General features: G+C 44.9%; 1 protein-coding gene across 1 annotated transcript in view; it reads left to right on the top strand.

Annotated features, from left to right (window-relative positions):
• The first annotated feature begins 955 nt into the window (after positions 1–955).
• LOC142194217 (olfactory receptor 52A1-like) overlaps positions 956–18,337 on the top strand; it is a 31,328-nt gene continuing 13,946 nt past the window's right edge. Inside the window, exons 1-2 of the mRNA XM_075263235.1 lie at positions 956–1,414; positions 1,679–2,149. Coding sequence (XP_075119336.1) covers positions 956–1,414; positions 1,679–2,149 — 930 coding nt within the window. The remainder of the gene's footprint in view (positions 1,415–1,678; positions 2,150–18,337) is intronic.

Below are 18,337 nucleotides of genomic sequence, written 5' to 3'. Positions count from 1 at the left end.
GGACTGCAGAGTAAAGGCAAAAGGGCCAACAAGTGCTAAGCATCTCTGGGAACTCCTTCAAGACTGTTGGAAGACCATTCCCGGTGACTACCTCATGGAGCTCATCAAGAGAATGCCAAAAGTGTGCAAGGCAGGAATCAAAGCAAAAGGAAGCGAGAATAGAAGACAGATTGTCAGTTGTCACACTGTTTGGTAAGTCTATAATCCCACATGTCTTACTTCGGAGTTTTGATGCCTTAGTGTGATCTACAATTGTCATAGTCATGGAAATATAGAAAACTCTGCGAATGAGAAGGTGTGGCCAAACTATTGGTCTGTACTGTATAATATGTAGGATGATGTATAATATGGAGGATGATATATTGTATAATATACAGAAAGTGGTCTTTTTTCTCTTCTTTGTCCATATTTTCACATGGTTGCCGCCATCTTAGTCCGATTGTGCGAACTGCCTAAAGTTCAGATTTGTTCAAATGCGAACTTTTTGTAAATTTTGGGTCAAATCCACTTCCTTACAAACCTGGTACATATGACTTGGTGTTCTCCTAAACCATTAGTCCAATCTTGTCTATAGTCTTTATAGATGAGGATCCCTGGGCACTGACTACAGACGGGGTGACCTCACCTTGGTGTATGAGTCTGGTCATTTATTGAGGAGTTGATGTCCAAGTCTGTGATGGGATCAGCGGCACTGGTAAGACATTGAGAAGTCATAGATGTGAGGCAGATGGTTTCTTCTACATTATGGATTTTTTCCTTCTAATTTTGTTGCCTTTACACAGTTAACAAAGCCCCATAAGCCTAAAGGGAGAACATGTAGCCCAGGACAATGCAGCTCATGTCAATACTGATTCATTCATCTATATGTCACCTTCAAGATTATCCATGGTCTGTACAACTGAGACCAGAGCAAGAAGTGGAATTTAGAATCCACACCCTGCAGGAGAAGATGATGATGAACTCCACCTTCTATCCCACCTACTTCCTACTGGTCGGTATTCCAGGCTTAGAACATGAACATATCTGGATCTCCATCCCTTTCTCTATCATTTATATATTGGCTTTGCTTGGAAACCTCTTAGTGATGGCCGTCATCCTCGTGTCTCCGAGACTCCACCAGCCTATGTTCATATTCCTCTTCATGTTGTCATGTAATGATGGTCTTCTTTGTACGAGCTTCGCTCCTAAAATTTTGTCTGTCTTCTGGTTCAATGACAGAGCCATTAGCTTTAATGGATGTCTTCTCCAGATGTTCTTCATTCATTCTTTCACCACTATTGAATCTGGATTCTTGGTTTCCATGGCTTATGACCGTTACATCGCCATATATAAGCCTCTCCGATATAGCTCCATAATAACCAGGAGGCTGATAGTCAGACTGGTCATTGTCATTCTGGTCAGGGCAGTTGTTCTGGTCGGTCCTTGTCTTCTTATGATAAAGATAAGTAGGGATACAGACTGCGTCCAGGTGTTGAAGCTAGGGTCACTGTGTTTATTTAGTGTCATGTACTTTATTTTAATTTTACGTGTCTGGGATGTTTTGTTTATATCCCTTCTTTTTGTGTTTGTGTTTATGTTTTTTCATGTAGAGCCTGATGAAGGTCTAAGTCAAGACCGAAAACGTTTGCTCTACCAATAAAAATACATCTGATTTGTTGGCACGCATCTTTGTGTGAAGCTCTTTTTCCTTATGATAAAGATGTTCCCTGGATTCCGGAGCAACATCATTAGACATTCCTACTGTGAGCACATGGCCGTGGTGAAGCTCGCTGACGCTGACATCCGCATCAATAGTATATATGGTCTGTCAGTGGCTTTCACCATTCTTGCTGTTGATTTGCTCTCCATAGTCTTATCATACATCATGATATTCAATGCCGTCTTCCGTCTTCCATCTAAAGACGCTCGTCTGAGGACCTTTAACACCTGCACCCCTCATATCTCGGTGTTTCTGAGTTTTTACACCAAGGCCATATTCTCCTTCCTATCCCACCGATATGGTAAGAATATTCCACCTTATATCCACATTATCTTCTCTGACATCTACCTCCTGGTTCTACCTCTGCTCAACCCACTGGTCTATGGGATGAAGACAAACCTGATCCGTGAGGAGATCTGGAAAATCCTACAGGAACCATTCAGATGGGTCGTAAGATGAGATATGAGAATGGTTAGAGAAGAAAAAAAACCTTGTAGAAATGCAAAAATTTGTCAATGGAGACAATGGAAATAGAAAAATAAGTCTGGTCTCCATGTTTGGTTCATTATACGGGTGGGTGTACTCACCTGGGCAATGTTTCTTCTCGGACTCCGGAACATCTTTGTAGTCTGAGCTGACAGGTCACGTGGTTAGATACTGTGGTCCTTGTAATTCTGGTGATCTCCAGGTGTATTTTTTGTTGCATATTCCTGAAATAAAGTTATCTTTTCGGTTCCATGTTTTTGGTGGTGTCTATAGAAACTTATCCATGGACGGTTCTACAAGCCCTGGAGCGATTTCACTTTGAGGTGGGGTGAAGGGTATTTGGTTGGCTGGGCGTATACAGTATATTTATAGGTTAGATGTTGGTCTTCTGTTATTTTTTTTATTATTATTTGATATATTATATTCTGTACAAAAAGTATAGCCATAGAACATGAAGAGCAGTAACAGGTCAGCAGTGCAGACACAGCGTTTTTTGGGAGCACCAGGGGAGGGGATCACGTCTTCTTGAGTTTCTGAGGTTCTTCAGTTATTTAGTAAGTTTTGATGACTTTATATTTTATTGAAAAACCACCCAGTATCACTCAAAACGACAATTTGGGCAAAAAAAAGCATTTTTTTCAGGTGGGTCCTTAGGGATCTCAACTCGATGACATGGCTTATACCTGATACTTGAGTCCACCTCCACCATAATGACCTTTACATCCCATATAGGCTCTTATAGAGGTTGTTACTTCTGGAGAACCTGATATAATTGGACTGTGACAACTAAAGTAAATGAGTGCACCAGTAGGCGTGGCCACATCTCAGGTGCACTCAACAGCTCATTGGCATATGCAATCATTCATTGGACTACATACAGAGGAGTCAATGTAGCAAAGTTTACTTACCTTTGTCCCATCCTCAGCCGCTTTGGTCCAGACATCTGCTGGGTTCCCTGCTGTCATACATTACCTGGGGTACTTTCTCTCCACCAGTCACATCCTGAGACTTACCTGATGATAAGTAAGCTATTATGAGCAAATACATATATGTATAATCTCGGACACATAAAGTAAGTTCCAGAAAAGCAGGTTCTACTAGAAACTATGATCCAGCACTTCCAAAAACCCTGCACCTGACAACAGGGCCAAGTGCAGCCTCCGGATGTATTCACCAGAGCCCCTAGTGGTGGGGTGGGACATGGTAGATTCCTTCAGCTAGAGTTAGGAACTATTCAGCAGGTACAGCAGGCTCGGGGCACCAGAGGTAAAGGCAGAACCAGAAGATCAGAACAACTCCCCGGGATTGTGTTGGACCTGGCAGATTGTCTGAAAGCGTCCATAGTTGCAGCAGAGCAGCTTCAAGGCAAAAGCGGCAGAGTAACAATCATGGCCATTGGTCCAGTCAGTAACAAGAGGTCAGTGGAGTACAAAAGGAACAGGCAGGAGAGTAATCACAGTCCAGATGGCAGCGCGATATCAGCGCAGTCAGCGCCGCACCTCCCATGAGGCGACCCAAAGCGACCGCTTCAGGCGGCGCTATGCCAGGGCCCCGGGGAGGGCGGCATTTTTGCTTACCTAAGCCAGTCCAGGACAAGCTGTCCTGGACTGGCTTAGCGTCACCGTCACCAAGCGGTGGATTGGGGAGGCTGCTGGAGCAGCGCTGCTCCAGCAGCCTCCCCTCACGCTCAGGCAGAGAGCAGGTCCTCTCCCTGCCTGCTCTCTGTCTGCTAACACCACTCCGCCATGCCCCCTTCGCTCTGCCCCCTCCGCTCTGCCCCCTCCTCCAGGGGGGGGGCAGCTTTTTGTCATCTGCCTCGGGCGGCGACAAAGGAAGATTCACCCATGAGTGCAGTACAAAATCGGTTCAGTGGATAGTAGGCAAGAAAGGATTGAAATGTAGAGACAGATTTGGAAGGCAGGGATGTACTCAGATAATAAGCCAAGCGTCAGATGTGAATAACACGGAGGTCCAAGTCCAAACAGCTAAACCACCAGGAAAACTGAATACCTGGCAGTGAGGAAAAGATGGAAGTGGACTAATAAAGACTCCAGAAAGTCAGACGAAAAGTTCTAAAAGGGGAACACACATAAAAACAGAAAGTATTAAGAAAAGATTGGCGACCTTGCAGTTCCAATTGTAGAGATCCCAGGTCTATTTCTAATATAACAGTTTTTGTAGTGTTAGTGCCCCATATGATTGCAGCAACCCATTGGAGGAAGCCCAGAGGTCGGCAGAAGTAATATTTGAACTTGTCATGGTGACTATACACTCAACCAAACTTCTTCAACCCTCCTCCTGAGTTGGTGCAGTGCAGTCCTGATGGCGGTGGTAGTTTCCTTCTTAGTATTAGAGATTGTCAAACTGATTCATCACCAGCTGAATATTCCAAAGTGTTAGTCTATTAACAAATCTGACTACTTTGTAATTAGCCTACAATGGCCACCATGTCATTCAATACAGAGGAGACAAGTGTGTGAGATGTTGGTTGTGGATCTGGCATCACTGGACATCACCTGGCAGCCCCTTTATTGGCCCCCATACACTATACTACCCCTATATTGGCCCCCATACAGTATATTACCTCCTCTATTGGCCCCCACACACTATACTACCCCTTTATTGGCCCCCACACACTATACTACCCCTTTATTGGCCCACACACACTATACTACCCCTTTATTGGCCCACACACACTATACTACCCCTTTATTGGCCCCCACACAGTATACTACCCCTATATTGGCCCCCATACAGTATATTACCTCCTCTATTGGCCCCCACACACTATACTACCCCTTTATTGGCCCCCATACACTATACTACCCCTATATAGGCCCCCATACAGTATATTACCTCCTCTATTGGCCCCCACACACTATACTACCCCTTTATTGGCCCACACACACTATACTACCCCTTTATTGGCCCACACACACTATACTACCCCTTTATTGGCCCCCACACAGTATACTACCCCTATATTGGCCCCCATACAGTATATTACCTCCTCTATTGGCCCCCATACACTATACTACCCCTTTATTGGCCCCCATACAGTATATTACCTCCTCTATTGGCCCCCACACACTATACTACCCCTTTATTGGCCCACACACACTATACTACCCCTATATTGGCCCACACACACTATACTACCCCTTTATTGGCCCCCACACACTATACTACCCCTTTATTGGCCCCCATACATTATACTACCCCTTTATTGGCCCCCATACACTATACTGCCCCTTTATTGGCCCCACACACTATACTACCCCTATATTTCCCCCCATACAGTATATTACCTCCTCTATTGACCACACACAGCATTACACCTCCCTTTCTGGCCCCCATGGTGACCCTTTAGGCCGCTACTTACTAAATTATTCCAGACTAATATGTGGTCAAAATTAACAAATCAAAATATAGAAAGAAACGTCTGATCTAGTAGGAGCAATCATTATAACTCCAGGATAATAATCTCAAGGGGTAGGGGCAGAAGTACACTGCACTAAAAGGAAACCCTAAATATCACCATCAGTATTGGACGAGGGGTCTAACAGTCCAATTACTGAAACAGCGATACCCCAACGGACAGACGGCGGACCGCACATCCCCCTCACTGCCGCACTCATCTAAGACGCTCTCTACGCGTTTCCCCCATGACAAGTCCTATCCCGGAGTACATCAGGACAGTATAAAGAAGTAAGATGATAGAAATAAACCCCAGAATAACAAAAGATGTGATGAAGACCACAATGCGTGATGCCGTGATGGCAGGCACCGGGGCTTATGGGATTGGCTTATATAGATATCAAAAGATCTTCCCTTTACAGTAAAGCAAGAGAAAGGTCTGACCAGATTAGTGTCCTCCGCGGCCCCATCAGTGAGATGCCTGGAGTCTCTGCAGAGGATCCTTGTTATACTTTACAGGTTATAGGACCATCTTGTCCCAAAGATATCTTCAGACGTTACAGGTGACGGGCGCGAGGAGCCCCATCTATGGTCAGATCTGTCCGGGCGCAGTCTGGGAGTCGGCATTTAGTAAAGTCCTACATATTGCTCCAGTAAGAATGGGCCCAAGATTAGCAACTGGTCCTTATACTTAATCCAGTGATTCTCAAGGTGAGAGACGCTACCAGACAGGGGTACAAGCCGCAGCATTGAGGGGTAACCAAACGAATTGGTGCCTTTCCTGTCCCTAAACTTCAGTATCACCAGTAACCCCCATTTCCTAATCTCGCCCTCCTGCTCCCCATGTGGACGTCTATCTGTCTCTGGTGGATGTTTAATTCAAGTAATCTAAAGCCCCAGTGATGGAGATATCAATGCACCAATATCTCCGTGCCATAAGAAGGGTGGCCGAAATATACAACACCCATCTCCTCCTATGGTCAGGACTCTTACTCCTCCTCCTCATGTATCTCCTCTTATAGATTGTAAGCTCCTATGGTCAGGACTCTTACTCCTCCTCCTCATATATCTCCTCTTATAGATTGTAAGCTCCTATGGTCAGGACTCTTACTCCTCCTCCTCATGTATCTCCTCTTATAGATTGTAAGCTCCTATGGTCAGGACTCTTACTCCTCCTCCTCATGTATCTCCTCTTATAGATTGTAAGCTCCTATGGTCAGGACTCTTACTCCTCCTCCTCATGTATCTCCTCTTATAGATTGTAAGCTCCTATGCTCAGGACTCTTACTCCTCCTCCTCATGTATCTCCTCTTATAGATTGTAAGCTCCTATGGTCAGGACTCTTACTCCTCCTCCTCGTGTATCTCCTCTTATAGATTGTAAGCTCCTATGGTCAGGACTGTTACTCCTCCTCCTCATGTATCTCCTCTTATAGATTGTAAGCTCCTATGCTCAGGACTTTTCCTCCTCCTCCTCGTGTATCTCCTCTTATAGATTGTAAGCTCCTATGGTCAGGACTCTTACTCCTCCTCTTCATGTATCTCCTCTTATAGATTGTAAGCTCCTATGGTTAGGACTCTTACTCCTCCTCCTCATGTATCTCCTCTTATAGATTGTAAGCTCCTATGGTCAGGACTCTTACTCCTCCTCCTCGTGTATCTCCTCTTATAGATTGTAAGCTCCTATGGTCAGGACTCTTACTCCTCCTCCTCGTGTATCTCCTCTTATAGATTGTAAGCTCCTATGGTCAGGACTCTTACTCCTCCTCCTCATGTATCTCCTCTAATAGATTGTAAGCTCCTATGGTCAGGACTCTTACTCCTCCTCCTCATGTATCTCCTCTAATAGATTGTAAGCTCCTATGGTCAGGACTCTTACTCCTCCTCCTCATGTATCTCCTCCTATAGATTGTAAGCTCCTATGGTCAGGACTCTTACTCCTCCTCCTCATGTATCTCCTCTTATAGATTGTAAGCTCCTATGGTCAGGACTCTTACTCCTCCTCCTCATGTATCTCCTCTTATAGATTGTAAGCTCCTATGGTCAGGACTCTTACTCCTCCTCCTCATGTATCTCCTCTTATAGATTGTAAGCTCCTATGGTCAGGACTCTTACTCCTCCTCCTCATGTATCTCCTCTTATAGATTGTAAGCTCCTATGGTCAGGACTCTTACTCCTCCTCCTCATGTATCTCCTCCTATAGATTGTAAGCTCCTATGGTCAGGACTCTTACTCCTCCTCTTCATGTATCTCCTCTTATAGATTGTAAGCTCCTATGGTCAGGACTCTTCCTCCTCCTCCTCATGTATCTCCTCTTATAGATTGTAAGCTCCTATGCTCAGGACTCTTACTCCTCCTCCTCATGTATCTCCTCTTATAGATTGTAAGCTCCTATGGTCAGGACTCTTACTCCTCCTCCTCTTGTATCTCCTCTTATAGACTGTAAGCTCCTATGGTCAGGACTCTTAATCCTCCTCCTCATGTATCTCCTCTAATAGATTGTAAGCTCCTATGGTCAGGACTCTTACTCCTCCTCCTCATGTATCTCCTCTTATAGATTGTAAGCTCCTATGGTCAGGACTCTTACTCCTCCTCCTCGTGTATCTCCTTCTATAGATTGTAAGCTCCTATGGTCAGGACTCTTACTCCTCCTCCTCATGTATCTCCTCTTATAGATTGTAAGCTCCTATGGTCAGGACTCTTACTCCTCCTCCTCATGTATCTCCTCTTATAGATTGTAAGCTCCTATGGTCAGGACTCTTACTCCTCTTCCTCGTGTATCTCCTCCTATAGATTGTAAGCTCCTATGGTCAGGACTCTTACTCCTCCTCCTCGTGTATCTCCTCCTATAGATTGTAAGCTCCTATGGTCAGGACTCTTACTCCTCCTCCTCATGTATCTCCTCTTATAGATTGTAAGCTCCTATGGTCAGGACTCTTACTCCTCCTCCTCTTGTATCTCCTCTTATAGATTGTAAGCTCCTATGGTCAGGACTCTTCCTCCTCCTCATGTATCTCCTCTTATAGATTGTAAGCTCCTATGGTCAGGACTCTTACTCCTCCTCCTCATATATCTCCTCTTATAGATTGTAAGCTCCTATGGTCAGGACTCTTCCTCCTCCTCATGTATCTCCTCTTATAGATTGTAAGCTCCTATGGTCAGGACTCTTACTCCTCCTCCTCATGTATCTCCTCTTATAGATTGTAAGCTCCTATGGTCAGGACTCTTCCTCCTCCTCCTCATGTATCTCCTCTTATAGATTGTAAGCTCCTATGGTTAGGACTCTTACTCCTCCTCCTCATGTATCTCCTCTTATAGATTGTAAGCTCCTATGGTCAGGACTCTTACTCCTCCTCCTCATGTATCTCCTCTTATAGATTGTAAGCTCCTATGGTCAGGACTCTTCCTCCTCCTCCTCATGTATCTCCTCTAATAGATTGTAAGCTCCTATGGTCAGGACTCTTACTCCTCCTCCTCCTGTATCTCCTCTTATAGATTGTAAGCTCCTATGGTCAGGACTCTTACTCCTCCTCCTCGTGTATCTCCTCTTATAGATTGTAAGCTCCTATGGTCAGGACTCTTACTCCTCTTCCTCGTGTATCTCCTCCTATAGATTGTAAGCTCCTATGGTCAGGACTCTTACTCCTCCTCCTCGTGTATCTCCTCTTATAGATTGTAAGCTCCTATGGTCAGGACTCTTACTCCTCCTCCTCATGTATCTCCTCTTATAGATTGTAAGCTCCTATGGTCAGGACTCTTCCTCCTCCTCCTCATGTATCTCCTCTAATAGATTGTAAGCTCCTATGGTCAGGACTCTTACTCCTCCTCCTCCTGTATCTCCTCTTATAGATTGTAAGCTCCTATGGTCAGGACTCTTACTCCTCCTCCTCATGTATCTCCTCTAATAGATTGTAAGCTCCTATGGTCAGGACTCTTACTCCTCCTCCTCATGTATCTCCTCTAATAGATTGTAAGCTCCTATGGTCAGGACTCTTACTCCTCCTCCTCATGTATCTCCTCCTATAGATTGTAAGCTCCTATGGTCAGGACTCTTACTCCTCCTCCTCATGTATCTCCTCTTATAGATTGTAAGCTCCTATGGTCAGGACTCTTACTCCTCCTCCTCGTGTATCTCCTTCTATAGATTGTAAGCTCCTATGGTCAGGACTCTTACTCCTCCTCCTCATGTATCTCCTCTTATAGATTGTAAGCTCCTATGGTCAGGACTCTTACTCCTCCTCCTCATGTATCTCCTCTTATAGATTGTAAGCTCCTATGGTCAGGACTCTTACTCCTCTTCCTCGTGTATCTCCTCCTATAGATTGTAAGCTCCTATGGTCAGGACTCTTACTCCTCCTCCTCATGTATCTCCTCTTATAGATTGTAAGCTCCTATGGTCAGGACTCTTACTCCTCCTCCTCTTGTATCTCCTCTTATAGATTGTAAGCTCCTATGGTCAGGACTCTTCCTCCTCCTCATGTATCTCCTCTTATAGATTGTAAGCTCCTATGGTCAGGACTCTTACTCCTCCTCCTCATATATCTCCTCTTATAGATTGTAAGCTCCTATGGTCAGGACTCTTACTCCTCCTCCTCATGTATCTCCTCTTATAGATTGTAAGCTCCTATGGTCAGGACTCTTACTCCTCCTCCTCATGTATCTCCTCTTATAGATTGTAAGCTCCTATGGTCAGGACTCTTCCTCCTCCTCCTCATGTATCTCCTCTAATAGATTGTAAGCTCCTATGGTCAGGACTCTTACTCCTCCTCCTCCTGTATCTCCTCTTATAGATTGTAAGCTCCTATGGTCAGGACTCTTACTCCTCCTCCTCGTGTATCTCCTCTTATAGATTGTAAGCTCCTATGGTCAGGACTCTTACTCCTCTTCCTCGTGTATCTCCTCCTATAGATTGTAAGCTCCTATGGTCAGGACTCTTACTCCTCCTCCTCGTGTATCTCCTCTTATAGATTGTAAGCTCCTATGGTCAGGACTCTTACTCCTCCTCCTCATGTATCTCCTCTTATAGATTGTAAGCTCCTATGGTCAGGACTCTTCCTCCTCCTCCTCATGTATCTCCTCTAATAGATTGTAAGCTCCTATGGTCAGGACTCTTACTCCTCCTCCTCCTGTATCTCCTCTTATAGATTGTAAGCTCCTATGGTCAGGACTCTTACTCCTCCTCCTCATGTATCTCCTCTAATAGATTGTAAGCTCCTATGGTCAGGACTCTTACTCCTCCTCCTCATGTATCTCCTCTAATAGATTGTAAGCTCCTATGGTCAGGACTCTTACTCCTCCTCCTCATGTATCTCCTCCTATAGATTGTAAGCTCCTATGGTCAGGACTCTTACTCCTCCTCCTCATGTATCTCCTCCTATAGATTGTAAGCTCCTATGGTCAGGACTCTTACTCCTCCTCCTCATGTATCTCCTCCTATAGATTGTAAGCTCCTATGGTCAGGACTCTTACTCCTCCTCCTCATGTATCTCCTCCTATAGATTGTAAGCTCCTATGGTCAGGACTCTTACTCCTCCTCCTCGTGTATCTCCTCTAATAGATTGTAAGCTCCTATGGTCAGGACTCTTACTCCTCCTCCTCGTGTATCTCCTCCTATAGATTGTAAGCTCCTATGGTCAGGACTCTTACTCCTCCTCCTCATGTATCTCCTCTTATAGATTGTAAGCTCCTATGGTCAGGACTCTTACTCCTCCTCCTCATGTATCTCCTCTTATAGATTGTAAGCTCCTATGCTCAGGACTCTTCCTCCTCCTCGTGTATCTCCTCTTATAGATTGTAAGCTCCTATGGTCAGGACTCTTACTCCTCCTCCTCCTGTATCTCCTCTTATAGATTGTAAGCTCCTATGGTCAGGACTCTTACTCCTCTTCCTCGTGTATCTTCTCTTATAGATTGTAAGCTCCTATGGTCAGGACTCTTACTCCTCCTCCTCGTGTATCTCCTCTTATAGATTGTAAGCTCCTATGGTCAGGACTCTTACTCCTCCTCCTCATGTATCTCCTCTAATAGATTGTAAGCTCCTATGGTCAGGACTCTTACTCCTCCTCCTCATGTATCTCCTCTTATAGATTGTAAGCTCCTATGGTCAGGACTCTTACTCCTCCTCCTCGTGTATCTCCTCTTATAGATTGTAAGCTCCTATGGTCAGGACTCTTACTCCTCCTCCTCATGTATCTCCTCTAATAGATTGTAAGCTCCTATGGTCAGGACTCTTACTCCTCCTCCTCATGTATCTCCTCTTATAGATTGTAAGCTCCTATGGTCAGGACTCTTACTCCTCCTCCTCATGTATCTCCTCCTATAGATTGTAAGCTCCTATGGTCAGGACTCTTACTCCTCCTCCTCTTGTATCTCCTCTTATAGATTGTAAGCTCCTATGGTCAGGACTCTTACTCCTCCTCCTCTTGTATCTCCTCTTATAGATTGTAAGCTCCTATGGTCAGGACTCTTACTCCTCCTCCTCATGTATCTCCTCTTATAGATTGTAAGCTCCTATGGTCAGGACTCTTACTCCTCCTCCTCATGTATCTCCTCTTATAGATTGTAAGCTCCTATGGTCAGGACTCTTACTCCTCCTCCTCATGTATCTCCTCTTATAGATTGTAAGCTCCTATGGTCAGGACTCTTACTCCTCCTCCTCATGTATCTCCTCTTATAGATTGTAAGCTCCTATGCTCAGGACTCTTCCTCCTCCTCGTGTATCTCCTCTTATAGATTGTAAGCTCCTATGCTCAGGACTCTTACTCCTCCTCCTCATGTATCTCCTCTTATAGATTGTAAGCTCCTATGGTCAGGACTCTTACTCCTCCTCCTCATGTATCTCCTCTTATAGATTGTAAGCTCCTATGGTCAGGACTCTTACTCCTCCTCCTCATGTATCTCCTCCTATAGATTGTTAGCTCCTATGGTCAGGACTCTTCCTCCTCTTCCTCATGTATCTCCTCTTATAGATTGTAAGCTCCTATGGTCAGGGCTGTTCCTCCTCCTCCTCATGTATCTCCTCTTATAGATTGTAAGCTCCTATGGTCAGGACTCTTACTCCTCCTCCTCATGTATCTCCTCTTATAGATTGTAAGCTCCTATGGTCAGGACTCTTACTCCTCCTCCTCATGTATCTCCTCTTATAGATTGTAAGCTCCTATGGTCAGGACTCTTACTCCTCCTCCTCATGTATCTCCTCTTATAGATTGTAAGCTCCTATGGTCAGGACTCTTACTCCTCCTCCTCTTGTATCTCCTCTTATAGATTGTAAGCTCCTATGGTCAGGACTCTTACTCCTCCTCCTCGTGTATCTCCTCTTATAGATTGTAAGCTCCTATGGTCAGGACTCTTCCTCCTCCTCCTCGTGTATCTCCTCCTATAGATTGTAAGCTCCTATGGTCAGGACTCTTACTCCTCCTCCTCGTGTATCTCCTCTTATAGATTGTAAGCTCCTATGGTCAGGACTCTTACACCTCCTCCTCGTGTATCTCCTCTTATAGATTGTAAGCTCCTATGCTCAGGACTCTTACTCCTCCTCCTCGTGTATCTCCTCTTATAGATTGTAAGCTCCTATGGTCAGGACTCTTACTCCTCCTCCTCATGTATCTCCTCTTATAGATTGTAAGCTCCTATGGTCAGGACTCTTACTCCTCCTCCTCATGTATCTCCTCCTATAGATTGTAAGCTCCTATGGTCAGGACTCTTACTCCTCTTCCTCATGTATCTCCTCTTATAGATTGTAAGCTCCTATGGTCAGGACTCTTACTCCTCCTCCTCATGTATCTCCTCTTATAGATTGTAAGCTCCTATGGTCAGGACTCTTACTCCTCCTCCTCGTGTATCTCCTCTTATAGATTGTAAGCTCCTATGGTCAGGTCTGTTCCTCCTCCTCCTCATGTATCTCCTTTTATAGATTGTAAGCTCCTATGGTCAGGACTCTTACTCCTCTTCCTCGTGTATCTCCTCTTATAGATTGTAAGCTCCTATGGTCAGGACTCTTACTCCTCCTCCTCATATATCTCCTCTTATAGATTGTAAGCTCCTATGGTCAGGACTCTTACTCCTCCTCCTCGTGTATCTCCTCTTATAGATTGTAAGCTCCTATGGTCAGGACTCTTACTCCTCCTCCTCATGTATCTCCTCTTATAGATTGTAAGCTCCTATGGTCAGGACTCTTACTCCTCCTCCTCTTGTATCTCCTCTTATAGATTGTAAGCTCCTATGGTCAGGACTCTTACTCCTCCTCCTCGTGTATCTCCTCCTATAGATTGTAAGCTCCTATGGTCAGGACTCTTACTCCTCCTCCTCGTGTATCTCCTCTTATAGATTGTAAGCTCCTATGGTCAGGACTCTTACTCCTCCTCCTCATGTATCTCCTCTTATAGATTGTAAGCTCCTATGGTCAGGACTCTTACTCCTCCTCCTCATGTATCTCCTCTTATAGATTGTAAGCTCCTATGGTCAGGACTCTTACTCCTCCTCCTCATGTATCTCCTCTTATAGATTGTAAGCTCCTATGGTCAGGACTCTTCCTCCTCTTCCTCATGTATCTCCTCTTATAGATTGTAAGCTCCTATGGTCAGGACTCTTCCTCCTCCTCCTCATGTATCTCCTCTTATAGATTGTAAGCTCCTATGATTAGGACTCTTACTCCTCCTCCTCATGTATCTCCTCTTATAGATTGTAAGCTCCTATGGTCAGGACTCTTACTCCTCCTCCTCGTGTATCTCCTCTTATAGATTGTAAGCTCCTATGGTCAGGTCTGTTCCTCCTCCTCCTCATGTATCTCCTTTTATAGATTGTAAGCTCCTATGGTCAGGACTCTTACTCCTCTTCCTCGTGTATCTCCTCTTATAGATTGTAAGCTCCTATGGTCAGGACTCTTACTCCTCCTCCTCATATATCTCCTCTTATAGATTGTAAGCTCCTATGGTCAGGACTCTTACTCCTCTTCCTCGTGTATCTCCTCCTATAGATTGTAAGCTCCTATGGTCAGGACTCTTACTCCTCCTCCTCGTGTATCTCCTCTTATAGATTGTAAGCTCCTATGGTCAGGACTCTTACTCCTCCTCCTCATGTATCTCCTCTTATAGATTGTAAGCTCCTATGGTCAGGACTCTTCCTCCTCCTCCTCATGTATCTCCTCTAATAGATTGTAAGCTCCTATGGTCAGGACTCTTACTCCTCCTCCTCCTGTATCTCCTCTTATAGATTGTAAGCTCCTATGGTCAGGACTCTTACTCCTCCTCCTCATGTATCTCCTCTAATAGATTGTAAGCTCCTATGGTCAGGACTCTTACTCCTCCTCCTCATGTATCTCCTCTAATAGATTGTAAGCTCCTATGGTCAGGACTCTTACTCCTCCTCCTCATGTATCTCCTCCTATAGATTGTAAGCTCCTATGGTCAGGACTCTTACTCCTCCTCCTCATGTATCTCCTCTTATAGATTGTAAGCTCCTATGGTCAGGACTCTTACTCCTCCTCCTCGTGTATCTCCTTCTATAGATTGTAAGCTCCTATGGTCAGGACTCTTACTCCTCCTCCTCATGTATCTCCTCTTATAGATTGTAAGCTCCTATGGTCAGGACTCTTACTCCTCCTCCTCATGTATCTCCTCTTATAGATTGTAAGCTCCTATGGTCAGGACTCTTACTCCTCTTCCTCGTGTATCTCCTCCTATAGATTGTAAGCTCCTATGGTCAGGACTCTTACTCCTCCTCCTCATGTATCTCCTCTTATAGATTGTAAGCTCCTATGGTCAGGACTCTTACTCCTCCTCCTCTTGTATCTCCTCTTATAGATTGTAAGCTCCTATGGTCAGGACTCTTCCTCCTCCTCATGTATCTCCTCTTATAGATTGTAAGCTCCTATGGTCAGGACTCTTACTCCTCCTCCTCATATATCTCCTCTTATAGATTGTAAGCTCCTATGGTCAGGACTCTTACTCCTCCTCCTCATGTATCTCCTCTTATAGATTGTAAGCTCCTATGGTCAGGACTCTTACTCCTCCTCCTCATGTATCTCCTCTTATAGATTGTAAGCTCCTATGGTCAGGACTCTTCCTCCTCCTCCTCATGTATCTCCTCTAATAGATTGTAAGCTCCTATGGTCAGGACTCTTACTCCTCCTCCTCGTGTATCTCCTCTTATAGATTGTAAGCTCCTATGGTCAGGACTCTTACTCCTCTTCCTCGTGTATCTCCTCCTATAGATTGTAAGCTCCTATGGTCAGGACTCTTACTCCTCCTCCTCGTGTATCTCCTCTTATAGATTGTAAGCTCCTATGGTCAGGACTCTTACTCCTCCTCCTCATGTATCTCCTCTTATAGATTGTAAGCTCCTATGGTCAGGACTCTTCCTCCTCCTCCTCATGTATCTCCTCTAATAGATTGTAAGCTCCTATGGTCAGGACTCTTACTCCTCCTCCTCCTGTATCTCCTCTTATAGATTGTAAGCTCCTATGGTCAGGACTCTTACTCCTCCTCCTCATGTATCTCCTCTAATAGATTGTAAGCTCCTATGGTCAGGACTCTTACTCCTCCTCCTCATGTATCTCCTCTAATAGATTGTAAGCTCCTATGGTCAGGACTCTTACTCCTCCTCCTCATGTATCTCCTCCTATAGATTGTAAGCTCCTATGGTCAGGACTCTTACTCCTCCTCCTCATGTATCTCCTCCTATAGATTGTAAGCTCCTATGGTCAGGACTCTTACTCCTCCTCCTCATGTATCTCCTCCTATAGATTGTAAGCTCCTATGGTCAGGACTCTTACTCCTCCTCCTCATGTATCTCCTCCTATAGATTGTAAGCTCCTATGGTCAGGACTCTTACTCCTCCTCCTCGTGTATCTCCTCTAATAGATTGTAAGCTCCTATGGTCAGGACTCTTACTCCTCCTCCTCGTGTATCTCCTCCTATAGATTGTAAGCTCCTATGGTCAGGACTCTTACTCCTCCTCCTCATGTATCTCCTCTTATAGATTGTAAGCTCCTATGGTCAGGACTCTTACTCCTCCTCCTCATGTATCTCCTCTTATAGATTGTAAGCTCCTATGCTCAGGACTCTTCTCTCCTCCTCGTGTATCTCCTCTTATAGATTGTAAGCTCCTATGGTCAGGACTCTTACTCCTCCTCCTCCTGTATCTCCTCTTATAGATTGTAAGCTCCTATGGTCAGGACTCTTACTCCTCTTCCTCGTGTATCTCTCTTATAGATTGTAAGCTCCTATGGTCAGGACTCTTACTCCTCCTCCTCGTGTATCTCCTCTTATAGATTGTAAGCTCCTATGGTCAGGACTCTTACTCCTCCTCCTCATGTATCTCCTCTAATAGATTGTAAGCTCCTATGGTCAGGACTCTTACTCCTCCTCCTCATGTATCTCCTCTTATAGATTGTAAGCTCCTATGGTCAGGACTCTTACTCCTCCTCCTCGTGTATCTCCTCTTATAGATTGTAAGCTCCTATGGTCAGGACTCTTACTCCTCCTCCTCATGTATCTCCTCTTATAGATTGTAAGCTCCTATGGTCAGGACTCTTACTCCTCCTCCTCATGTATCTCCTCTTATAGATTGTAAGCTCCTATGGTCAGGACTCTTACTCCTCCTCCTCATGTATCTCCTCCTATAGATTGTAAGCTCCTATGGTCAGGACTCTTACTCCTCCTCCTCTTGTATCTCCTCTTATAGATTGTAAGCTCCTATGGTCAGGACTCTTACTCCTCCTCCTCTTGTATCTCCTCTTATAGATTGTAAGCTCCTATGGTCAGGACTCTTACTCCTCCTCCTCATGTATCTCCTCTTATAGATTGTAAGCTCCTATGGTCAGGACTCTTACTCCTCCTCCTCATGTATCTCCTCTTATAGATTGTAAGCTCCTATGGTCAGGACTCTTACTCCTCCTCCTCATGTATCTCCTCTTATAGATTGTAAGCTCCTATGGTCAGGACTCTTACTCCTCCTCCTCATGTATCTCCTCTTATAGATTGTAAGCTCCTATGCTCAGGACTCTTCCTCCTCCTCGTGTATCTCCTCTTATAGATTGTAAGCTCCTATGCTCAGGACTCTTACTCCTCCTCCTCATGTATCTCCTCTTATAGATTGTAAGCTCCTATGGTCAGGACTCTTACTCCTCCTCCTCATGTATCTCCTCTTATAGATTGTAAGCTCCTATGGTCAGGACTCTTACTCCTCCTCCTCATGTATCTCCTCCTATAGATTGTAAGCTCCTATGGTCAGGACTCTTCCTCCTCTTCCTCATGTATCTCCTCTTATAGATTGTAAGCTCCTATGGTCAGGGCTGTTCCTCCTCCTCCTCATGTATCTCCTCTTATAGATTGTAAGCTCCTATGGTCAGGACTCTTACTCCTCCTCCTCAGTGTATCTCCTCTTATAGATTGTAAGCTCCTATGGTCAGGACTCTTACTCCTCCTCCTCATGTATCTCCTCTTATAGATTGTAAGCTCCTATGGTCAGGACTCTTACTCCTCCTCCTCATGTATCTCCTCTTATAGATTGTAAGCTCCTATGGTCAGGACTCTTACTCCTCCTCCTCTTGTATCTCCTCTTATAGATTGTAAGCTCCTATGGTCAGGACTCTTACTCCTCCTCCTCGTGTATCTCCTCTTATAGATTGTAAGCTCCTATGGTCAGGACTCTTCCTCCTCCTCCTCGTGTATCTCCTCCTATAGATTGTAAGCTCCTATGGTCAGGACTCTTACTCCTCCTCCTCGTGTATCTCCTCA

This window comes from Leptodactylus fuscus, chromosome 2, assembly GCF_031893055.1.
Source record: "Leptodactylus fuscus isolate aLepFus1 chromosome 2, aLepFus1.hap2, whole genome shotgun sequence".
Taxonomy (NCBI): Eukaryota; Metazoa; Chordata; class Amphibia; order Anura; family Leptodactylidae; genus Leptodactylus; species Leptodactylus fuscus.
This window is presented reverse-complemented; position numbering and strand designations above follow the sequence as displayed.